Source organism: Nelusetta ayraudi, unplaced genomic scaffold (assembly GCF_046127955.1).
Source record: "Nelusetta ayraudi isolate G7.1 ecotype Tasmania unplaced genomic scaffold, CSIRO-AGI_Nayr_v1 ptg000048l, whole genome shotgun sequence".
NCBI lineage: Eukaryota > Metazoa > Chordata > Actinopteri > Tetraodontiformes > Monacanthidae > Nelusetta > Nelusetta ayraudi.
In genome coordinates this window covers 6160985-6184827 of record NW_027466098.1, presented here as the reverse complement: position 1 = coordinate 6184827, position 23843 = coordinate 6160985, and the positions used below count along the sequence as shown (strand labels likewise).

The 23843-nt window shown below is 44.0% G+C and overlaps 1 protein-coding gene across 1 annotated transcript in view; it reads left to right on the top strand.

Moving 5' to 3' along the window:
* Positions 1-23843, top strand: part of sorl1 (sortilin-related receptor, L(DLR class) A repeats containing) — a 76855-nt gene that overhangs the window by 45308 nt on the left and 7704 nt on the right. The window contains exons 11-40 of the mRNA XM_076035892.1: positions 3286-3359; positions 4674-4762; positions 5936-6114; positions 6914-7100; positions 7887-8015; positions 8445-8530; positions 9026-9198; positions 9357-9488; positions 9851-9942; positions 11136-11382; positions 12036-12174; positions 12260-12433; positions 12859-12972; positions 13086-13208; positions 13533-13652; positions 14165-14290; positions 14413-14523; positions 15298-15429; positions 16051-16182; positions 16307-16441; positions 17818-17970; positions 18066-18245; positions 18906-19034; positions 19246-19372; positions 19452-19621; positions 20183-20295; positions 20536-20640; positions 22247-22313; positions 22996-23078; positions 23197-23287. Of these exons, the coding sequence (XP_075892007.1) occupies positions 3286-3359; positions 4674-4762; positions 5936-6114; positions 6914-7100; positions 7887-8015; positions 8445-8530; positions 9026-9198; positions 9357-9488; positions 9851-9942; positions 11136-11382; positions 12036-12174; positions 12260-12433; positions 12859-12972; positions 13086-13208; positions 13533-13652; positions 14165-14290; positions 14413-14523; positions 15298-15429; positions 16051-16182; positions 16307-16441; positions 17818-17970; positions 18066-18245; positions 18906-19034; positions 19246-19372; positions 19452-19621; positions 20183-20295; positions 20536-20640; positions 22247-22313; positions 22996-23078; positions 23197-23287 (3912 nt within the window). The remainder of the gene's footprint in view (positions 1-3285; positions 3360-4673; positions 4763-5935; positions 6115-6913; positions 7101-7886; positions 8016-8444; positions 8531-9025; positions 9199-9356; positions 9489-9850; positions 9943-11135; positions 11383-12035; positions 12175-12259; positions 12434-12858; positions 12973-13085; positions 13209-13532; positions 13653-14164; positions 14291-14412; positions 14524-15297; positions 15430-16050; positions 16183-16306; positions 16442-17817; positions 17971-18065; positions 18246-18905; positions 19035-19245; positions 19373-19451; positions 19622-20182; positions 20296-20535; positions 20641-22246; positions 22314-22995; positions 23079-23196; positions 23288-23843) is intronic.

Below are 23843 nucleotides of genomic sequence, written 5' to 3'. Positions count from 1 at the left end.
CACACCACAGCCTGCTCAAGCACTGCATTTCACAACACTCACCTCACTATTGTGCCATTTTTTTTTATTATAAAATAATTCAATAAAAATGACTGCAAATGCGCATTTCATTATGTTTTTTTACTATATTTTGGCCAGTGTTTAATTGTCTTCTATAGATTCTAATGTTTTTTTTGAAGGGTCAGTGAGGCTTTTTGAGATGTCCGTCCCAGAAAACAGGCTCTCTATCATTATTCATGTGGCATCGCTGCTTTGTAATCATGTCACATTGGCTTTAATTGGTCAAACGAGGCCGCTCACCGGCCACTTTATTAGGCACAGTGATCAATTTCTCATCAACAAAAAAAAAAAATGGCTATTCAGATTGGCACCAACTTTTGGCATTTGGGGGTGTGGATGCGGCGAGGACGACTGGTTGAAGTTCAAAGCGAGCATCAGAATGGGTGAACACATGGGACTTAAGTGACCTCAAACGGGGCATGCTTTTAGTGTTGGTCAGAGGTCTGCTTGGAGACCATAGTTTACTTATCTATCAATCGATCTATCGATCTCCTCGTACTAGCAAGGTGCACCCAATAAAGTGGGCACCAACTTGACTGTAAATACAGAGGCAGAGTAGATTTTTCTACCACAGTTTCAACATTAGTGTGCGTATTTCGACTTGTGGCCTTTTCCACCGTCATCACGGAAGCAATTTTTTGAATAGGTGAAAATTCAGAAAAGTCATTTGTAAATGCAACCACTCACATAAAGTTGCCCATAGTCCTATAGCGACTTAAAAAACCTGCCCGGCTGCGGAGCGGTCCTGAGGAATCAGTCCAAACATACCCCGGCCCATCAAAATGCTCCAGAGACCAGAGTAATTAGCTCGTGCTTGTGTGTGTGTGTGTGTGTGTGTGTGTGTGTGTGTGTGTGTGTGTGTGTGTGTGTGTGTGTGTTTACTTAGCTCTGCAGGTTTGCCGAGTGAAAACACAGCATTTGGACTCCAGCCAGCTGCTGCTGGGTGTGGTTACAGGTGCTGCCGAGGCGCAGCAGTTCGCCCATAGCAGGCCGCTGTGGCCAAAGGGAGGACCTGTGTGTGTGTGTGTGTGTGTGTGTGTGTGTGTGTGTGTGTGTGTGTGTGTGTGTGTGTGTGTGTGTGTGTGTGTGTGTGTGGCTAGCGGAGATGTATGTGGAAACTTGACGTCTTTCCCAGTCTCACAGCTGCAGAGTGGCAGCGGAGTGGACTCGGGGAAACATGTGTTGCACCGCCCGGAGTCCTGCGGCTTCTCGCGTGATGAGATTTAATGAGCGTCATTAGTCCGCGCTACTCCCAGACTGGCTGTAATTCATCTCAGAGGCGCTCCGGACTGTGACACGAGCTGGCAGCGTCGCTCTCTCCCCCCCCTTCCAGTTTTGCTTCTTTCGCTTCTTGAAGTCGTTCACCCCGAGATGAGATCTGATTAGCTGGATCGACGTCCCGGAGGCACCGCTGGTATTAATCAGCCGGACCGGGGGGAACACGTGCACTTAAAAATGAGAGAGGGTGGGAGGAAAAGAAAACCAGTTTTGTTCTTCTTTTCCTATTGTTTTTGCGCACGCGCACGCGCACGCTACAACTGTGTTATCGGGTGTTGGTTTCATCCGATCTGGGTTGAGGCGCGTTAGCGTGAAAACAGCGGCTGATTAACAATAAACACAGAGGCGCGACTAATGGAAAAGTCAATTAGTTTGGCAGGTGGTTTGTCATAAAGCCCACGCTCCGCTGCCTCGGGGGACATAAAAATGTATCCTTGCCAATTTTATTTTTTTTTATTTTTTTTTTTTTGCACAGTCCAGTCAACAGCTGGCGTCTCATGTCAGGGATAATATGGAACGGGATGAACGGCAATTGTAGCGTAGAACATGTAGAACACGTGGTTCGTGTGCATCTCAGATGGCGCTGAAGTGAAAAGAAAAAGGCTTTTTTGTATTTCGCTCAGATAATAATAATAATAATAATAATAATAATAATAATAATAATAATAATAATACGTTGTATTTATAAGCGCCTTCCTAAACACTCAAGAGCACTTTACAAAGATAAAACAAATAAAAACAAAAAAGCTACAGTAAAATAAACTTTAAAAAAAAAACTTAAAATAAGTAAAATGAATAAATAGAATAAAATGGAACAACGGCGTCAGAGAGAGTAGGCTCAAAACAATTGAGTTTTGAGTCTGTAATTGGACACGGACATTATATGCTTTTGCATTTTGCCGTTTTTTTTCTAAATTATATTAACGTTTTTGAAGGCTGACTTTGTACTGAGTAAATTGCCTTTCATACTAATCATCTACAATCTTTTCTGAATTTCTGGTATCTTCGCCGCGCTGATTTTTTTTCCCCCTCTCTTGCATTTCACAAAATGAAGACCCGCATCACTCTGCCAACGAGTATCCAAGCGCTGTGTCATTTAAAATAAGCTGCGGTAGGTTTTTTTTTGTTTTTTTTTCCTCCTTTCTCTCTCTCACCGAGTAGAACTGAGACATATCTGGCTGTCTTTGCCGCAGTCAAGCCAACAATAACACCTCTTGGAAACAGTCGAGCGAAAACGGGAGGCTGCTGAGTTTACCGCTTCCAATTTCAACCTTTTCTTTTTTTTTTCCTGTTCCGCCAAAGCGGCATGGCTCCGAGGACGCCGTCTCTTGTTCCAGGCTGATATCGCCGACTTTGGTCGTCGCCCAAACTTTCCTTCTGCTCACCAGCGGGTCATCTGCAAAAGTGTCCTCCACGGGATGCGTTCAGTGCGCAAAATTATTCTCCCGGTGCGGGACGATGGCTAGCAACGTGCTCACGATACAGCTTCCAGTCCTGCGTTCCATACACTGCTAACATTTCTCAGTCTGTTCCCGTTTTGGTGACCTTCACCCTAAACCTCCCCACCTTTTCCTGGCCAGTCGCTACAAAGGCTCAGTCGCAAACCTTTGATCTGCAGTTTGTTTCACCCGAATCGCCGATGCAGAAAACGCTGGAACTTTCGCCTTCTACTTTCTCTGCTTTTTGCACCATTGCGGTCTTTTGCAAATTCCTGAGATCATCGCTGGTCATCTGCCTTCTCATATGACTAGATAAAATTAGCAGTCAGCGCTTTCAAAGGTCACGTACATAAAGAAGATTCTCGGATGCTATATTTTTCTGCCCTCCCAACATTTTTCCATACGGGGAGGAGAAAACGAGAAAATTGCCAACACCGTGCCTGTAATATCCAGGGGGAAGTCCCTGTGATCTGCATGTGTTAAGTGTCTTTGTGTCCTCTGCTTGCAGGATCTGTAGGCAGAAACTTGGCCAACAAGCCCAATGTGTATGTGTCCAGCAGCGCCGGAGCCCGCTGGAAGGAGGTCAGTGCTCAGTCTGGCATGAACAACAAGGGAAAAAAAAACATACTCAGACTCACACGCACACACACAGCCTGTGAAGCTGAGTCACAAGCAGCCCCTCTGTCCGAGAAACATTTCAGCGCGTCACTGCAAATTATCTCTCACTTCCTGCTCATGCGTTCGCCCTCGCTGCCGTTTTGTTCCTGGGAAGATGCAGAGCAGGTGAAATATTGATTGGTGAGGACGTACTCTCGCTTGTGTGCCGTTCATTCAGTACATTAGCAAGTACGGTTTACACGACTTCCCGTCCTTTCACGTTGCAAAAAGTTCCATCAAAATACAGATGAAGACAGACTCGGATTGCAGCGCACCTGGGTTCCTCGCTGAAGACACACCGTGACATTTTCTTTACTAGATAACTGCAGCAGATTTCGAGCCCGGATAAAAAGTTAAATATTAAAAACAAACAAAGAGGAAAACTCCTAGGCACTCTCTTATAAACAATAAAGTGCAAAGGAATTTAATATAAGAATAGTTAATAATGTGGGATATCATGATCACGCCAACGCACTGTTTTTAAAATCTCAGTCACTGAAATTCATGCAATTAGTAGATTACACTACTGCAGTACAAATTCGATACATGGCAAGAAATAATCCTTTCTGGCAATATTCAGAAAATGTTTGTAGATGGGGGGTGGGGGCGGGGGTGGGGGGGTGGGAGTTGTGACTTAAGAGGGACTTTGAATATGAAACGACCAACAGTGCACACTGCTCTGAAAAGCATGCGCATATCTGTCTGTGGGGTGAAGCTGTGGAATAGTTTACCCGATGAGATAAAAAAAATGTATTATGTAAAAATATTATTCAGTTTAAAATTTCCAAAACCTTATACTCGAGAGGTATGGACTGGAGGGTAGTGTTAAAGTGTAAGTAATAATGAGTTGTGTTGTATTTTTCATTGAGTTGTTTGTTTCAGTTGTTAGGCGTGATGGACAAACTTAATTAGACTAATGTGATTATAGGTTAAGGCATCTAAAAGCTGGTTAGCTTCAGCCTTAACCCTTTCGGTCTGCCGCATGATTTCTTCGTTTTCTTTTTTTGTTTGTTTGTTCTGAAGGTTGTGTTTTTGTTGCTGATCAAAATAAATCTAATCATACTGAAGGGGTAGCAAAATGAAGACGTGTTTCGATCAAGTTGCCGTCCCTCGACAATCTTTGTCTTTGAGTAATTGACTTAAAAAAAACATTAAAATGCCCCCTGCACTCAAATGCCAGTCACACACATTTGTTTGTGTCGTTGATACTGATTCTGACGAGACTCTGCTGCTGCTCAGGCTCTGGCAGGCCCTCACTTCTACACCTGGGGAGACCACGGCGGCATCCTGGTGGCCATCGCACAGGGGGGCGCCACGACGCATCTCAAGTAAGTCCACGTCAGCGCAAACTAGTTCCTGCTCTAACGGTTCTGCTGCCGGCCGGGACAGATTGTGTTGTCTTGGAGATAATGGCTCTTGATAAAAAAAAAAAAAAAAGAGGAAATGAGATGGTGATGATAAAAGGCTGTGCAAAAGTAGGAAAACATCGAACATGGCACAACCATGTTGATCATGTTGTTGCAAAAACATACGTCTTTTTTTTTTTTTTCGCTTTTTGTTTTTTTGCTTCTGAGGTTTGTCGACCCCAGAAAGAGAGAGTTGGACGCTGATAAAAATGACTCTTTATTTGCATCCCAGCAACATGTGACAGCGACAGTGAAGCCAGCTTTAGTTCCATGACAAGATGGTTCCTTTCAGAAGCTTGTTCTTTCCTTCCTTGCCTACAACCATCACATTGACTTTTTTTTTTTAGCTCAAGTCACTCGTTGCTAACCTCGGCTACTAGCATCTCCGCGGGTCACTGCCGTCTGAGGCACTGAGTCTCCATCCGGTTTGACAGACTGTCTCGGGAGGACAGGGTCACACCCGGGCAAATCTCTGGGTTATTTCAGGGCCCTATAGAAAGACAAAGGACAATATTCACAACAATGTCGAGGTCCCAGTCGGCCTCACGTGCGTGTTTTTGGACTGTGGGAGGAAGCAGGAACACCGGGTGAGACCCCCACGCAGTCATAGGGACAACATGAAAGCTCCAGAGGCCCCGGGATCGAACTTGTGACCTTCTTGCTGTGAGGCGACAGTGAGAACCGCTGCTACATCGTGTCGTTTGATCCAATATGCACAAGGAAAGGGAATGAAATCTCTTTCACTCATAATGTGTGGTACACCCCTGAACATCACTGTTGGTGGGGGGGAGGGATCTAAAAAAAAACCTCAGAAATTGCTAAAATAGTGATGTCTTTGAATTTGTGATGTCTGAAAGGGCACATGTACCTCTCCCAGGTTAGCGACCTCACCCACCAGCTGCCTTGTTTCTTTTTCTCCTGGTCCAGTTTTAAACTGCATTTTTTGCAGGAGGCTGTAAACATAGGGTTTAAAACGGGCTGTTTTCTGGAGGTCCGTTACAGTTTGCTAGGTGATTAATGAGACAGGGGCTTAAAAACAGTGTTGCAACCGCACGATCGAGTAACAAGACGGCCGCCTTGTCTCATCGTGCTCAGGTACAGCACCAACGAGGGCGAGATCTGGACCGACTTTCAGTTCTCCAAGCGGGAGGTGTACGTGTACCAGCTGCTGACCGAGCCCGGCGAGAAGAGCACCATCTTCACCATCTTCGGCTCCTACGCCGACCAGAGACACAGCTGGCTCATCCTGCAGGTCAACACCTCTGACGTCCTCGGTGAGTCTGAGCAGTGAGGGGGTGCGTGTCACTAATGTCTTCTCAGCAAGCACTCCTGGGTTTTCATACTGTTAATACAGAATATTAGCAGAGTCTTCCGAGCCTCGGTGCTCTATATGATGTTTCTTCACGTCAGGGAGCACAATTCCCCTTTTTGATGTAACACAGTTTTGGTATTCCAGAATGTTGTTGGTGTGATTTGTTTGATTTGGAGTGCTGTGGGATGGAGGAAATTCAGGCATTTTCTCAGGTTAGATTTTTGCTGTCATTATCTGACCAATATGTCTACATGTCTAACACAAAAGCTGTTTTTTAAAAAAAATGGTGTAATTTTTTTTTTGCTGTTGTGATTGATGAGTGTAAACTGCTCAGGATGTGTGGTTCACTGGTGCATGTAATGCTTGACTTTTCAAAAACCCCACCCAAAAAATCTGTTGAAAACTGTTGCAGCCCGGTGAGAATGTGTTCATATTCACGTGTCGACAACATGTGAGCGCTTGAAAAACCGACTTAAAACAGAAATCTCTATGAGAAAAGAGAGAGAGATCAAAAAGATGTAATGGCGAAGGAGCCTGTTTTTCAGCCGCCTTGCCAGGTGTAGCGCAAGCATTGTTGGGCCGCACTCAGTAAAACTGCACTCATCTACATGCTTTAATGAAAAGAGACAGAAGTGGCCTGCCAGGACCTACAGAGACCATAAATGCACTAAAGCGTTGCAGAGAAACCCTCTGGGCAAATTAGAGGCAACAACGGTGGATGTTCCAGGTAAATTAACGTTGCTCTCGGACCCGTTCTTCAGGGGTGCCGTGCTCCGAGGCCGACTACAAGCGCTGGTCTCCGTCTGACGAGCACGGCAACGAGTGCCTGCTGGGCAGGGAGATCACGTTCAAGAGACGCGCCCCTCACGCCACCTGCTTCAACGGGGAGGAGTTCGACCGGCCAGTCACCATCTCCAACTGCTCCTGCACGCGGCAGGACTACGAGTGGTAAGACGGTGGCTCCCGTCTTGCAACAGTAGCGACATCAAAACACCTCTTTTGAAACTTGGCTGGGTTGAGTTCATCTTGACCCGACAGGCTGCTGAATCTTTTGTAGATATTAGATAAGCAAAGTCAAGTCGAAAGAAAATAAAGTTCCTTTGATAATTATTAATGTTGTAATATTAGTGTATGGGCTGATTAAGTAAACTCCGAACTTACTAAAGTTTTGAGCTGGATGTAAAAGTGCACTTGTCACATGTTTTTTTGCCCCAACTTTATTGAAATGTTCACCTTGGCAATATTAGCTTGAGATATTCTGTGAAGGCTGTAGAAACTCTAATAAACTCTATAATCTTCTAACTTAATATAATGTTTTCAACTGAAAAGGATGCATATTGATCATGCAACTTTTTTATTTTACTGGCATTTCCCAACAGGAATTTTAAAGTCTAGAATTTTCTTCTTTTTTTTTTAACGTATAATACACATTCAACGCTCTCAAAGAAAAACGTAAATAATAAACCGCAAATGAAGACTCAGACTGTCAGCATATTTTCCCCCATATTTCTGTCAGTATTATGATTCAAAGCACAGTCAGAGGGTTGCTGGCCTCCTGAAATATGACTCAGACATTTCAGCCGTGCCAAACCAGTGAATCACTTTAAACTTACTCTGCACAATTTAATGATCCCCCTCTTTGCCATTTCAAAACTCCAAAAGTGTGCGTTTGATAATGCAAAACTGTCCCTAATAAACTATCTGGCTTCTCTTTTGTCCCACTCCTCCCTTTAGCGACTACGGCTTCAAGCTGAGTGAAGACTTGTCCCTGCAGGTGTGTGTTCCTGACCCGGAGTTCACAGGCGACCTGTATGCTCCACCAGTGCCCTGTCCTGTGGGCACCACGTACCGGCGCAGCAAAGGGTAGGCTGCCCCTGTCACAGCACAAACAAGCAACCTCTCTGGGAGGCCGTTAGCATGCTAACGCTAGCTTCTTCGCGTTGTTTCAGTGACGTTTTGACAGAATCGTTCAGTATTTTGTCAAATAATGAGCCTCTCGTGACTTTCATTTAATCGTTGGAGATAGAAAGAGAATTTTTTTTTTCTTCTTAAATTGCTCACTTTTACTCTTTGATCGTTAAACTGTATATTTTCATAACTTATTGGATGTTTTTCTCAAAATGTTCTGGATCTGCTCTTATCATCGTCATCTGATTTAATTATCGGAGAATTTCTCTGCCAGCTCGCTTTGAGCAGCGGCGCTGCTGTCTTTTTTTTTCTTCTTTTTTTTTTTATGGTGAGAGCGTCCCCTAGTGTTGAACTGACGAGGTGCATGTGTGTTTCCTGCTGCAGCTATAGGAAGGTTCCCGGCGACAGCTGCAGCGGTGGAGATGTGGAGTCCAGGCTGGATGGGGAGATGCTCCCGTGTCCTGTGGGAGGTAAAGCCCAGTTATAGTTATTATTCTAAGCTTGGGTTACTGTTTACTGAAATAGAAATATTTTGTTATTTTCTTAATAGCATTCTCACTAACTTTGCCCACTAAAATACCAGTCTTAATTTTCTGAGTAGTGCTCTTAAACGTTCTTTTGTCTTGAGTAAATGACGCAGGTACTTTAAAATCTGGAAATGTTTGGCAATTTTTTTTTTTTTATATATTATTGAAGTTAGAAAAAGCTACACCTTAATTAGGCTACAATGGGATAATCAGCATGAGGAAAGGGCAGGATTGATTTGTGTAACTTCTTATTGTGCACATTTGTGATTCATTTGTAAACAAATGACCTGGAAATGTTCCTTCTCTTGAGCTGTGATTACAAAAACATTCTTATCATGATTTCTATACCATTTCTCAAGAACTGGCTCGTTAAACAGATCACCGGGCTCATGTTCAGACAGTATTTGTGTGACAGAGTTGTCTCCTTGGCCGTTTCAGAGAGTAATGAGTTCATCCTGTACGCTGTGAGAAACTCCATTCACCGCTACGACCTGGCAACCGGCACGGACCAGGCTCTCCCTCTGATGGGCCTCCGGGAGGCTGTAGCCCTGGACTTTGACTACGACAGGAACTGCCTCTACTGGGCTGACATCTCACTGGACAACATACAGGTATGAGAGGAATTCCAGCCACACCAACTCTGTATCTGCCTTGGTTTTCCCAAGGTAAAGTAGCAGTGGTGTTAATTTGCCGTGTAGCCTGGAGTTGAAATATTTTCCGTTGTTTTCAATATTTCATATCAACATATCAATATTTTACTCTTGTGCAGCGGCTGTGTCTGAACGGCAGCTCGGGCCAGGAAGTGGTTGTGAAGAAGTACCTGCAAAATGTGGAAGCTCTGACCTTTGACCCCATCAGTCGTCTGCTGTACTGGGTGGACGCCGGCGCGCAGAAGATAGAGGTACAAAGAAATCTTCTGGTGCTTTAATACGTAGCAAACACGTGAAAAGATCAAGTGCAACGGAGGTGAATCAGACTTAATTAAATCATGAATATCAAACCTCCACTGTGCTTTTAATCAAAAAGGGTGAAATATAATAAATAAATATTATGCAACGATAACTAAACATGTTTTCATTCATGCTGCAGCCGACTGTGTTTTTATGTTTTTAGCTCTTTAATTTTGAAATGACATTGCTGGAGTTCTGGCTACAGTCTGCATCATTTCATGATGAGTCATCTAATTATCTGAGAGCTTTGTAAAGGTAATTAACGGTGTGGAGCTAAACATCGGCACAGACCTCACTGCTGTTTTCTCCGAAGGTATCAAACCCTGACGGCGACCTACGACACACTCTCCTCAACTCGTCCGTCCTGGAACATCCCAGAGCTCTGGTTCTGCTTCCCGGAGAGGGGTGAGTTAAATATCAATGCTTAATATACCAGAATGTGGCCTTTTTTTCAGTGTTGATTCTCATAATGTTGACAAATGATCAATATGAGTTGCCTTCTTGAGATGAGAACAGGGGACATTCACCAACAGAGGGCTTTAGCATCATTGTGCAGGTAGAATTTGAAATAAACTTTTGCCATGTTGAGCTTTAAGTCATTGTAAAAAAAAACAACAAATTATGTATCTGAACTGGTATCAGCAGTACCACCTTCTGTTTTACTTGGGAGTTAATCTGAATGTCAGTGACTGCTCTAAGTTTATACATTTACAGAAAAGGACATCAGAGCTATTTATACTTGATGGTTTAGAAGTCGCCAGACTCAGTCTATCATATAAACAATAATAAAACTGATTAGCGTGGGTCATGCGTTTTACTGGAATCTTGCAAATAATGTTGCCTTCCTTAAACCTGACAACAGTACTTTTCAATTGTCCATGAGAGAAGAAGAAGAGGTGGCCAGACACAAACCGCTTATCCTTCCTCAGAAAAGCCCCAGTCACTGTGAAACACTCGCTCACTCACTCACTCACTCACTCACTCGCTCACTCACTCACTCACTCACTCACTCACTCACTCACTCACTGTTTTCTGCAAACACACTTCTGTTTTTATTTGCAGTGGCGTCAGCAGGCAATGACTGTGTCTTTTTCACTTTTCTATTTGTTCAAAAAATGAACTTCCGTCTTCCTCGCTGTCCTCACTGTACACTGTAATGTCACAACCACATCTGCCATGTTGGAACTATATTTTAAATTCTACATGTAATGTCCGTGACGGAACATATAATGTGCAGTATATATATATATATGTATATTAGGAGGCGACACAGAGAGTTCCACTCGTGTATAGTAGTTTGTTTTTATTAACCAGATTCCCTCTTCCCGGTCTCCTCTTACTTCCCGGCTTCCGCCTACGTCACCTACTCCCTAGGCACTCTCTTAAAGTGACAGTACCATTAACTGATACATCCATTACACTACAATCCTACAATTTCATTTTTTGTTTGTTTGAAAGTGCATCTGCTTTTCTCTTTTAAGCAACTGTGCCCCATAATGAAAGGCCTGATGTAAATGTCTCCAAATTCAATAGGAAATGAAACTATTTCAAATTTCAAATTTTCTTCCAATTACCCGGTTCATGCCTGCGTCCCACAGCCTGATGTTCTGGACCGACTGGGGCGACCAAGCGGCTGGTATCTACCGGAGCTACATGGACGGAACCAACGTGTCCCGCATCGTGTCCGAAGGCGTCCGCTGGCCCAACGGGATCACCGCCGACGACAAGTGGCTGTACTGGACCGAAGCCTACAGCGACCGCATCGAGCGGGCCGACTTCAGCGGGGGCCTTAGGAGCGTCCTCATGGAGGGGCTGCCCCACCCGTACGCCATCGCCGTCTTCAAGGTAAAGGAGGAAAAGATTTTGTTTTTTCTAGAAAGAGATGGCATTAAATGACTTAAAGATTAATTGTGTAATATTGTGCGCATAAACCTCGATACTTCGTCCATCCTCTTCTTCGTTGGTTTATTTGAGGATGTGAGCATTCATCCTGAATATAAAGCATGCTGTCAGGCAGCTGGATTGTCCACACCAGGCTTCCTTAGAAATATGGTGGTGCAAGATGGCAGCTAACTGGGAGGAAGACCCTTGATCTTTGTATATTCTTGTATAAAAAATAAAAGCTTTTCTAGGGATAGGAAAACCAAATGACTTTTATTGTAATGTGAGTATACACTTTTATAATATGCAATATATTTAGCTTTCACCTATATAAAAATCATAAATCAAACCATATTTTACACACTGGACCTTTAGGATGACTTCATTGTGATGCATGTGGACGGTTCAGAACCAAGACAAATAAAGGGAGCTGGTGAGGTCAACTGTTATTCTACTGGGGACACTGGGCTGTGGTGTTTTCAGCAGTGAAGGCCCAACTCCCCCTGCTGGACATCTGCAATACGAAAACAACAGACAGACAACCCAACAGTGACCTGATGCTTGGCCATCACTGCATGTCAGATATATTTTTTTGAAGCCTTAAATCCTCTTCGCAGAATGACCTGTACTGGGATGACTGGTCCAGAATGGGAATCTTCAAAGCTCCAAAGTCCGGATCCCAGAGCAATGAGCTGATTGTCGGCAGACTGACCGGAGTCATGGACCTCAAGATCTTCTACAAGGGGAAGAACAGAGGTAAGAAACGGGAAGACGGATAAACCCAAAAAGCTAATTTTGTCACACCAGGCGAAACAAATATTTTATTCTGCACGTCCACCAGGCCGTAACTCCTGTGCCGACCAGCCCTGCAGCTTGCTGTGTCTGCCTCAGCCCGACCAGAGGCACACCTGCGTCTGCCCGGACGGCGCCCCGACCACAACCCTGCCCAACGGAGACCTGCAGTGCCAGTGTCCCAGCGGCTACCAGCTCCGGAACAACACCTGCGTCAAGACTGGTGAGGAACGAGCAACAAACAAACAAACAAACAAACAAACAAACAAACACACACACACTCGCACACACTCACACACAAACGGCGTAGACAATTGTTGCTATGATCTTTTCTCTGCATTATCAGTATTGAGTAGATTCGATTAGATTCAACTTTGTGGTCATCGCACCTGTCTGTCACAAGTACAGAGCAACGGAATGTAGTTAGCACCACATAACCACAGGTGCCTAGCAGTGAATTAAATACAAATGTATAGTACTAATATATATATTTATGTATATATACTGTGCATATATATACATATGTATATAGTTATTGTTAGAAAGTGCAGCTATGAAATGAACAATACATATGTATCAATATATATTGATACATGATTCACACTGATTTTTACAATAAGTGGGTACCTTCCGTTTTCCTCCAATCAGTGCACAGCTGTTTGCCCAACCAGTACCGCTGCGCCAACGGCCGCTGCATCAGCAGCATCTGGAAGTGCGACAGGGACAACGACTGCGGGGACATGAGCGACGAGCAGGAGTGCCGTAAGTAGTCGCCCGCGGCGCTTCTGCAGGTGCTGCTCCTGAAAGGGGAAGACAAAAAAAACCAAAAATGCTTTCATTTGAGAGTTAAGCTGTATGCACCTCTCCACCTGCAGCCACGACCACCTGCGACCCGACCAACCAGTTCCGCTGCGTGGCCTCGGGGTCGTGCATCCCGCTGGCCTTCAAGTGTGACCACGAGGACGACTGCGGAGACAACAGCGACGAGGAGCATTGTGGTAAGATGGATAGGAGGGAAGGCTGTATTGTGTTAAAACACAATACAGTAATATTGTCCAAAAACTGTGTATTATGTATTTGGGGGCCTTTCACAAATTGTATTCTGCAAAGAAAAAAAAAAAAATAAAGTTTTTTTTTTTTTTTTTTTTTTTTTCCAAAAGAAGTGCACTTTTCAGATAGCAGTAACAAATGCACTCCAGTTTGTTACAAAGAGAAAGACAGTTGGAAGAGGAAGATTGAATGTTGATCCAGACCAAGAGGCTCCAAACTGAGGGAATCCACTCGCTGACTGTCGCGCCGATTGTTTTTGTTTGTGTGTTCAGAGTCTCACCAGTGCGGCCCAGGAGAGTTCACCTGTGCTCGTGGCGTCTGCATCAGGGAAAGTTGGCGCTGCGACGGCGACAACGACTGCAGGGACTGGTCCGACGAAGCCAACTGCACAGGTGACCTCATGCAAAAAGAGTTGTGTTGCAGGAGGAAAGACCCAATATGTAGAAACCTGCTGCAGTCATCGTCATGTACACAATTCTTGTCACGCGTCACGTTATATGGCGGTGAAGTGTTGGTGTGGCAGAGCCTGACACGATTGGGACTTACGAGGAATAGAGAAAGTGTAAAAAAAAAAAAATGTGGCAAGTTAAATATAAGTTTACAAAAATACAAAGTGGCAAGTAGTAGTGACAGTGTTTGCAATATAATATAACATAATATAATATGATTCGTTTCAAACAATGGAATGCGAAACATGACTACGCCTTTATAATATACTGTATAGTAATAATTATAATAGCATCAATGAATTCATAATAATAATGCAATAGTAATAGTGCAATAGTGTGCAATATAATAAACATAATAAACACAATACATGACTTTACATCATCAACCAGTGAACCATCACTTTGCACTATGCTCCCAAATCTCACAAGGCTTCACATCCCTGTTTCCTCCTCAGTGGGCCAACACACGTGCGAGGCTAACAGCTTCCAGTGCCAAACGGGTCACTGCATACCGAAGCGCTGGGTGTGCGACGGTGACGACGACTGCCAGGACGACTCCGACGAAGACCCCAAGAACTGCGGTGAGTTTTCAGGCCGGCCGGCCGGCCTGCCGGTGGGAAGTTCTGCCACGGGCGCCCCGACGCTCGGTTCCCCGCCTTCCCTCTGTCTGCCGATGCTTTATGGAGTTGTCCTGTTGTTCCAGAGGGAAACCATTGCAACGGCTTCCTCTGCTCCAACCACACCTGCCTCCCGGCCACCGCACACTGTAACGGCATCCAGGAGTGCCCGGATGGCGCTGATGAGCACAACTGTGGTGAGCGATTGCTGTTTTTATTTTTGTTTTTTGTTGTTGTTGTTGTTGTTGTTGATGTTGAGGAATTCATTGCATTCATCAAATGCAGACTCAAACATACTGTATAATGTTATATAATTATTAGGGCTGTCAAAGTTAACGTGTTAATAACGCATAACAGCAGTCTGGTCTATTTTGTGTGTGAGCGATCTGCATTAAGCTTGGCAGGTAGTCACTCAAAGAAACGCGAGAGAATCCAGTTCATTTTCAAAGTAAAATACCGCGATTGGCCATTCTCGCACGCAAAAAAAAGGAGTAAAAAGGAATTGTTTTATTTGTATCTGAAATCAGGACAATCGTCTGAATGACCTTAATCGTCACCTTCAGTTTTTAACTCCTATCAATTAAAGGGATCACAGGGGCCCATTCCGGCCAATTTTTTTTAAGGAGAATGATCTCTACTATGTTTTTTGGCATTTGGACGGTTTCCAGAGGTTGGTTTTCGTGTTATTTGTAATGTGTAAGGAAAATGTTTTTTGTTAACATGGTCATTAAACAAAAATGGTGTCATTGTTAAAATGATATCAGGAAAAACATCAAATTTTGTATTTTTGTAAGGTTTGTCTTACAAATGAATTTTAAGTCCCACTAAATGGGCGGAGCAGTGAAGAAAAAAGTAATAAGACCCTGCTGAACCACACAGGACGTTTGGCTGCTCCTTTTTGTGTACGAGGCACCAACTTCTACCAAACGGTAAACGTGACATGCAATCCCCTTTGTTTCTTCCACTGCCAGACCCTCTGTGCACTCGCTACATGGAGTTTGTATGCAAGAACAGAGCCCAGTGTCTGTTCCAGTCTCTGGTGTGTGACGGCATCAAACACTGTGAGGACGGATCAGACGAGGACGCCGAGTACGCAGGATGTGGTGAGAAACACGAAAGGACATGCCGCCATTTGAGAAAAAAAAACCTCCTATTAAAACTCAACTATTGAACCTGTTCCTTGTATGTTTGATACTTTAAACCAGCGTTTCTCAACTGGTGGGTCTAGACCCAAAAGTGGGTTATGGAGCTGTTTGGATTGGTTCGTGGCTTCACGAGCAGTTCCTTTTGTTTTTTTTGTTGTTGTTTTTTTTTTTAAAGCAATTTTAAATTATATATATATTTCTTGAGAAAATGTTGGGCATTTATTTGGCAAGACACACAATTGAATTCAGTAATTTCAATAATGTATTTACTTGACATGACAGAAAGTGGGCCAGTGCTTTTATTTTTGTGGAATACATTTCGGTCACAACATTATAAGCATTATAAGCAAAAAAATATGGGTTCTGAGACACCACCAGTTTAGAACCACTGAGCTAAATGACATCCATTTGGAATAAAAAAATAATAATTTAATGTGACTATAAGTGGGGAATCCCAAAGCTCAGCTATTGAACCTGCTCCTTGACACTCGAAACCTAGCAAGCCCGTATCTTGAACGCAAGCTCATTAAAAACCTCCCTGTTTGTTTTGTATCTGTTTTTTTTTTTCACCTCCCACAGCCACGCCGTCCGAATTCAGCAAAGTGTGCGACGCCTACACCTTCCAGTGTGCCAACGGAGTGTGCGTGAGCCTGGAGTGGAAGTGTGACGGCATGGACGACTGCGGGGACTACTCGGACGAGGCCAACTGTGGTGAGGAGAATCTTCCTCCCCCAAGGGGGAGCAAACGTTGAACGAGCAACAGATGACTGTGACTGTGACTCGGCTGGGGTGTGAGAGAGACGTTTGAGAAAGCTGCCGACTGTGCTTCCCGCAGCCGCTCCCACCGAGGTGCCAGGCTGCTCCAGGTATTTCCAGTACGAGTGCAAGAACGGACGCTGCATCCCGACGTGGTGGAAGTGCGACGGGGAGAACGACTGCGGCGACTGGAGCGACGAAGCGCAGTGCACAGGTGGGCACTAATAATGTCACTATCAACTCTATGGAACCTGCACGGCAACATTTCCTCCGGCCTGTCAGTGAACCCCCACAGAAATGGAAAAAGCCTTTGCTTCTTTCGCTTGCTCCACTTTTTCAGAAAGCCTGCGCTCAGTTCTGTAAATTTGTGATGTCATCAGGGGAACTGATACCTCATGTTTGTTCTACCTACAGATGCTTTGTGGGACCTACCATATGGAAGGTTCCCACAAAGCACGAGTGTTGGCACAAGGCTAAAGTTCTTTTTTTTTTTTTGTCTTTTTGTCTGTTAACACAGGACTGATTGTGCTGTTTTCTTGAGATCTAGTAACTTTTTGGATACCTTTTGATACAGGGCTGCTCCAGTAGAGTCCAGGTTGAAAAGAAAAAAAAAAAAAACAACGGGTTCAATTTTGGACCTTTAAAAATATCCACATGCAGCTTCTATCAAAAAAACAGATCCTTAACAATTTAATGGTAATGTTCTGTTTTTTCTTGTTTCTTTTGACTTCATATCAGTAATTTGCTCACATGATCCCTCTACTGGATCTCAGTTAGTGAGGGTGCGTTCATTTATCAGAAGGTTGCCTATTCGATCCCTGGCTTGTGCAGGCGGTGCCTTGTAGGGGTGGGAATCGCTACGTACCTGACGATTCAGTTCGAGTCCAATTCAGAGGGCTACGATGCAATTAATCGCGATTAATCGAGAATCGCGATTTATCACGAGTCATATGTATTGCCCTTTGCGACTGTATTGGCAGCTTTGTTCTGGTGTTGGGGATGGATGTCTGTCTTGGAGCAACTGGAGGATTTTCTGTCTTTCCCTCCAACTGCGGGTGCCAGCGTGATTATGGATCCTCATGTTCGTCGTGCTCCCACAGTATTTGTTTGTAGCGTGACACAGCTTACAGACAGTGTGACTATTGTCGAGTTTGGTCGGCAGCGTGCTGCCGCATGCTGGCTTAAAATCCCGACGGAAACGGTCGAATTCGTTTTTCAGTTCGAATTAGTTTTCGACACACGCGGCATCTTTAATGCCGCGTGTGTCGGTGTCTCGTCTCATGAGTTGGCTTGGACCTGCGTGCTCGTGTGTCTAGTGTGCGTCACCTTACACGGTCCGGTATGACGATGCAGTGCAGTCGCACATGAGTTCCGGCCTCATCAAAAAAATTATATATATTATTTAAATTTGTGAATCAATTCTTAATTGGCCATGTCATAATTGCGAATAATCTAAGAATCAATTTTTTCCCCCACCCCTAGTGCCTTGCGTGGTTGCCGCAGTCTCCGCTGTTTGAGTGCCATGTCGTATGAAGCACTAAAACTGTCAATGCATGTCTATTTACCAAAGCTGAATCCTAATGTTTTTAGGTGGGGTCACTCCTCACACGGTGGCCCCTGGTCCCTCTACCTGCGCACCAAACCGCTTCCACTGCGGCTCCGGGGCCTGCATCATCAACACCTGGGTGTGCGACGGCTACGCCGACTGTCCGGACGGCAGCGACGAACTGGGATGTCCGACGGGTAACTGACGCGCTCACTGTGTTTTTTTCTTTACTGGAAACTTGAAAGAAATGGCTGAAACAGACAGACGTCTCACCGCACCGTTTCTCTCACAGTGGCCAACAGCACAGTGACACTGACTCCAGTGCCCACCCGGGCCCCCGCTCCTCCGCCCGTCCCAGGCCGCTGCAGCCGGGGTCAGTTCATGTGCCGCCGGCCCCCCCGCTGCATCCCAGACTGGCAGCGCTGTGACGGCCAGATCCACTGCCAGGACGGCTCGGATGAAGCCCAGTGCCGTGAGTTTTCACCAACTTACGCACGCAGACACACAAAGCGCTGGGGAGTTCAATCCAGCGTTGTAACTTTATTCATTAAGGGAAAAACTGCTTTCTAAAAACATCGTAACTTTGAAGCAGGTACTGGCTCTGAAATTAAGGACCAGTAGTTACAAGAGCAGTTTTAAATAATTGCTAATACTTGTCGGTACTGATTCGGGGCCTCCAGACTCCAGATGGGATGATGTGTAAAGTTGCTACAGCAGCAAAAACTCCAGCAGAGAGAATAAAGAATTAGCAACGGCGGTAGCAAGGTCTTCTCCATAGAGGGAACGAGAGCAGCCCATTGCATCATGGGAGAAGAGAACCCTGACAAGTGATGGCTACAGCAGCTTAGCCAAGGGTCGGCTCAGGCGTCCTTACCTTCAAGTTTTAAGACTGTATGTTCAAGTGAAACGAGAATAAGAATTGGATGTGACGGAAAAATGAGCAATTTGTGTTAAATTTAAATGTTTGTTTTGTTGACGCAAAGCAAAATGTTAACGTAACAAAATATGACTGAATGGTCTCATGTTATGTACTATTTGTCACTTTTGAGCAGAACGTCTTGCTTTTTAGAAATGAATATGTCTCAAGTCTCCAGTCATAGAGGAGCCGGCTAACGGTTACTCCTCTGCTCAGCCACTCGAGGGCCTCTGTACTGCGTCAATGGGACCCGGTGTGCCGACAGCGAGGCCTGCGTGCTGGACAGCGAGAGGTGCGACGGCTTCCTGGACTGCTCGGACCACAGCGACGAGGACAACTGCACCTGTAGGTCCTCTCTGTGTCTCACCCAGTGCTTAAAGGGGTGGTAGAATTAGATACAGATGTGTTGCCAGTCTCGAGGTGCCTTTTCCTGGCAGCGTCAGGTCTCCAGCAAAACGTCTGCAATCCAATGCTGCCATCTGCTGGCTGCTGGTGTTTACTTCAAGATGTGCCGTTGATTCCACCCACCCAAGCAGAATTTCTTTTTGTCTTCCAGCGGACACCTTGGCCTTTAAGGTCCAAAACCTCCAGTGGACTCCAGACTTTTTTGGAGCGATCACACTGACCTGGTCCCGCCCTAAGAACCTCCCACAGGACTCGTGCTCATTCCTTATATATTACAGGTGAGCATTAACCTAAAAATGAACATTTTAATTCAGGGGAAAAAAAATAAAAAATCCTTTTGTTGTGTTGGTTTGCAAGGCTTGTGGACACCCAGCAGTGGACCATCATGGACACTCACAGCAACAAGACCTCCTACAAGCTGACCGTGCTGAAACCAGACACCACCTACCTGGTCAAAATTCTCACCCAGTGCCTCAGCAAGTTGCACAAAACCAATGAGGTGATCACAGTGAGGACCCCAGACGGATGTGAGTATTTTGGAAGACCTTCATTCGACCTTCCATGCTTGTCCTTCTAGTCTTTTCTGATGCTACCATACTGTTTTAGCCAGAGATCACCACTCTGGTAAATTAAACAGGAAGTCATTAAAAGTTGGTGCAAACCAGTGTTTATCATATAAACAATACACACACATATAGTGGTGTTTTTGTTCGACCAACGTTATGAGGCTCACCGCAAACACATCAAAACAAAAACAGAAGAATGGACTCAAGCAAGCAGAAATGATGAGCAGTTTATTGCAGTGAGGTTAAATTGAGATTTTGTCCTTGATCCTTTACATCCTCACATTCGTTGTCCATGTTCTATCGAGCACTGCTGTGAATACAATGAGCACAAGGATGCATTTAGACATGAAAAGGTTTAAAGAACAGCCAGACCAGCATTGCAAGGGCAATCTCCTTTTCTGTACTTCTGAAAAATGATAAAAGATTTACCAGGTTTCGTTTTCCCTTCAAACAGATAAATGTGAGTAGCATGTTGTTGTCTTTTTAAACAGGATTACTAAAGTGTGTCTGTGTGTCCTGCAGTGCCCGACCCGCCCAGGAACCTGCAGCTGTCGTGCGATCATGGCGAGGACGGGAAGGTGGAGGTTTCCTGGAGCCCTCCAGACAAAGACCACGGCCTCATCAGAGAGTACATAGTGAGTTCATTCAGTTCTGCCTCCCGTGCAGCATCAAATCCCCCCCGTGCATCTCACCACAGCGGAAGCACTTAGCATCACCGCGCGCATTCAACGTTTTTGTGTTGTGTTGCACTAATAGCACCGCTATTAAATCAACTAAGCTTGTGGATCTTACATTTCCTGACGTCAGTTCTTTCTTGCTGTGTCTCATTAACGTGTGTGTGTGTGTGTGTGTGTGTGTGTGTGTGTGTGTGCCAGGTGGAGTACAGCGACCAGCTAGGTGCAGAATGGACGTCGCAGAGATGTGCAACGACCAGCACAGTGGTCACGGAGCTCCAGCCCGACACACTCTACAGGTTCAGGGTAAGAGACTCACCACTGCTGTCATTGGATCAAATCACATACGGGGTTTGGTGTTTGCGTGCTCACACAGAATCCAATCGTTGTTTAGCTGCATCTTATACTGGCAGAAATATAAAAAAAATATATTATTATTATAGTGTTATAATAATGAAAGTTTTCAGTTTTAAGTAGAAATTTTGTGAATAAAGACAAAATTTCGTGAATAAAGACAAAATTTTGTGAATAAAGTTGAAATTTCGTGAATAAAGTTGGCGTAAAAAAAATACGAAATTTCATGAATAAAGTCGGCGTAAAAAAAATACGAAATTTCATGAATAAAGTCGACTGTCGACTAATGATAAATCACTTTATGGTATTTGCGCACCTTTGTCACTTGACAACAGGTCTTCTGTGGAACAACTTGTGAAATTGTCCTTCAAAATTGGGTTTAGTAACAAGGAAATCCTTGCTCTTCTAGCACACAAACACAGTGCGGTAATAAGTATTCGGACATTGAAATAACTGTGTCGAACTTTACGTCTGTTCAGAAGAGAAAAAAAACAGACAAACTTGGAGGAGGTTGCTGCCTACATGCAGAACGAGATAGCTGGAAATGGGCAGATGCAAGGATATCGCTGGTTACACCTGCCTGCTACACAGCGAGGCTATGTATGTATCGCAACATACAATAGGACAACTGATCAAGTTAATTGACCCTGAAGGTGTAGAGCACAGACGAGTCCGGAGTCTGAGGTGCAGGCATTACCGAAGCCAAGGACCCAATGCGCTCTGGCACATGGATGGCTATGACAAACTAAAGCCACAGGGCATTGCCATCAGTGATGGTTTTAGCCATTCTAATTTCCATTTTATTCACAAAATGTCGTATTTTTTAAGTCAACTTTATTCTCGAAATTTCGACTTTAGTCTCGAAATTTCAACTTTATTCTCGAAATGGAAACTTGGCAAAAAAAGTCTATCTTAATTTTTCTCTTCTTGTGGGCCTAATCCTCTTTCGTACAGAAAACATTGGAACATTGGAACCAATGCAGCGTTTGAGATACGGTTTATCTCTCTGCTTCCGAGCAACACAAGAGAATGTTTAACTTTTTTTGCCACAAGTTTAAACAGGTTGTCATTTGAACGCTTTCTTCATTCCAAACTTGATTTTTGATATCATATTTAAAGCGGAACTCTTTCTTCCCTGCTGCATATTGTCATTGTCAGTCAGAATCCAAGGTTGAGAGGGGGCCCCCGCTATTTTTGTAAAGTCATCAAAAATATGCATGCCATATGCAGCGGGCTTACATTCATGCAACTACAGTGAGTGATGCTGATACAGGGGTGGGGGAAAAAATACATATCACACTGATCCCCTGCATCAGGGTGCAGGACCTGCAGGGTAGCGTATTGGATTCAAGCTAACCAATGGCTGATATTTAATCAGACAAATTTCTAATAAAGCCTTTCAGTCCAAAAAAATCAGGCTTGATGTGAGATTGGACAACACACTAAAGACTCATGTAAGAAGTCACATGAAGTGAGGAAAGATGGAGATCTAGTTGAGGGTCTCACCAAATGCTTTTTCTATTCTGAATGTGTGTCCTGCTCTGACGCTGTTCCCCAGGTGGCAGCAGTAACGAGTCGAGGCATTGGCAACTGCACTGAGGTCAAGTCTATCACTCCTAAGAAAGGTGAGTTGTCCTTCCTTCCCTCGCACAGTGCCTCACAGCCTTAGGTGGCTTTTGAACGCGACTTTGCACCTGGTTCCAGCTGCCCAGGTCATCTTCATCTTCATCTTCATCGACATCTCTTCAATGTAGTTGCACAATAGATTATTGCAATTTGTAATGCAATAACAAATACAATCTCACTAATGCTCTCTGGCAAAAGTCAGGTGATGTTTACTGATGAATTCATTGCAGTCACTCTGTGTCACGATGCATATCCAGTTCCAAGTCAGAGCTGTATTTTAGTTTGAAACCCCCTGACACATCCTGGTTGGTTTTTTAACGTTCTCATGTTTTAAATTAATTAATCTAACGTTGCAATTTTTTTTTTTACCTCTTGCTGCTGCCAGCTGCACAACAGGAAAACCACATGTGGCACAATTTCTGAAGACCACAAATATGCAAAATCTAGAAAAGCCAAAGCACATCTCAAACCCCAACTGCAACGTAACTGCAAGTGTAAACGCAAACGCATGAGTGCCAATCATCAAATTATTCACACAACTTTTTTACCTGCAGGAATTCTTGTAATCAAAGAAAGTTCCAGCCACTATGAGAGCTCGAAGGTTTTGAATTATTGTGGACGTATAAGGAGACTACTGTTCGATCCACTGTTCGGCTCTGACCAACTCTTCTTTTGCTGCAGCTTTGCCTCCTCCCTCTGTGATCGCCGACACCGTGACCAACAACTCCATCAGCCTTTCGTTCAGCTTCAACTCCCAGTATGAGGTAGGAGCCTCTGTGCTCGCTCACCTTATCCCTGTGTAAACCTGACCGTCGCTTCTCTCGTAAACTTCATTATGTGCAAATAAACAGTCTTGACTCTTGAATCTTGTGTCTCCTGAAGGTGAAACAGTACGTGGTGATTTTCTCCTGGCAGTTCGACACCCACGTCAAGGAGAGCCAGAACTACACAGTCAGAGAGAAGATACTCAAAGGTGCTGATGACTTTCGGTTTTTATTTTTTATCCAGGCGGATATAGCCGACATACAGTTATTTGATATTTAAGTTTTAGTTCAGGAAATGAAAAACTATATACATAAAATATATAGACTTGTTAGATCACCTGCATTAAAAACTAGGAAACAGAAAACAAAACTTTAGAAATCTTAGAAATTTAAAAAATGTGTTTAAAATTGTATTTGTTATTTGTTATTGTTTTTATTTTCAGTAAATCAAAAAATGGATTGCATTCAAGTTTGATACCTACCTTAATACCCACATTTTAAGTTTTTTTGTGAGAAAGCCTGATATTCAACCACTAAAACTCATTTTACTGTTCAAATTCAATTAACTAACGATTTGGCATCTTAATCAGCAAATACTAATCTGCTTCACTATTCATTGTCTTTTATAGGACAGTTGTTTAAAAAAAAAAAAAAAGCCAAAATAATCACATTTAATTGTAAAAAATATCCTTTCCGGTGAAGAGCTTATTTTGCGCACTGGTGCATCAACCATCACAGAAACATACCCTTTTCTCCTGATAGTTA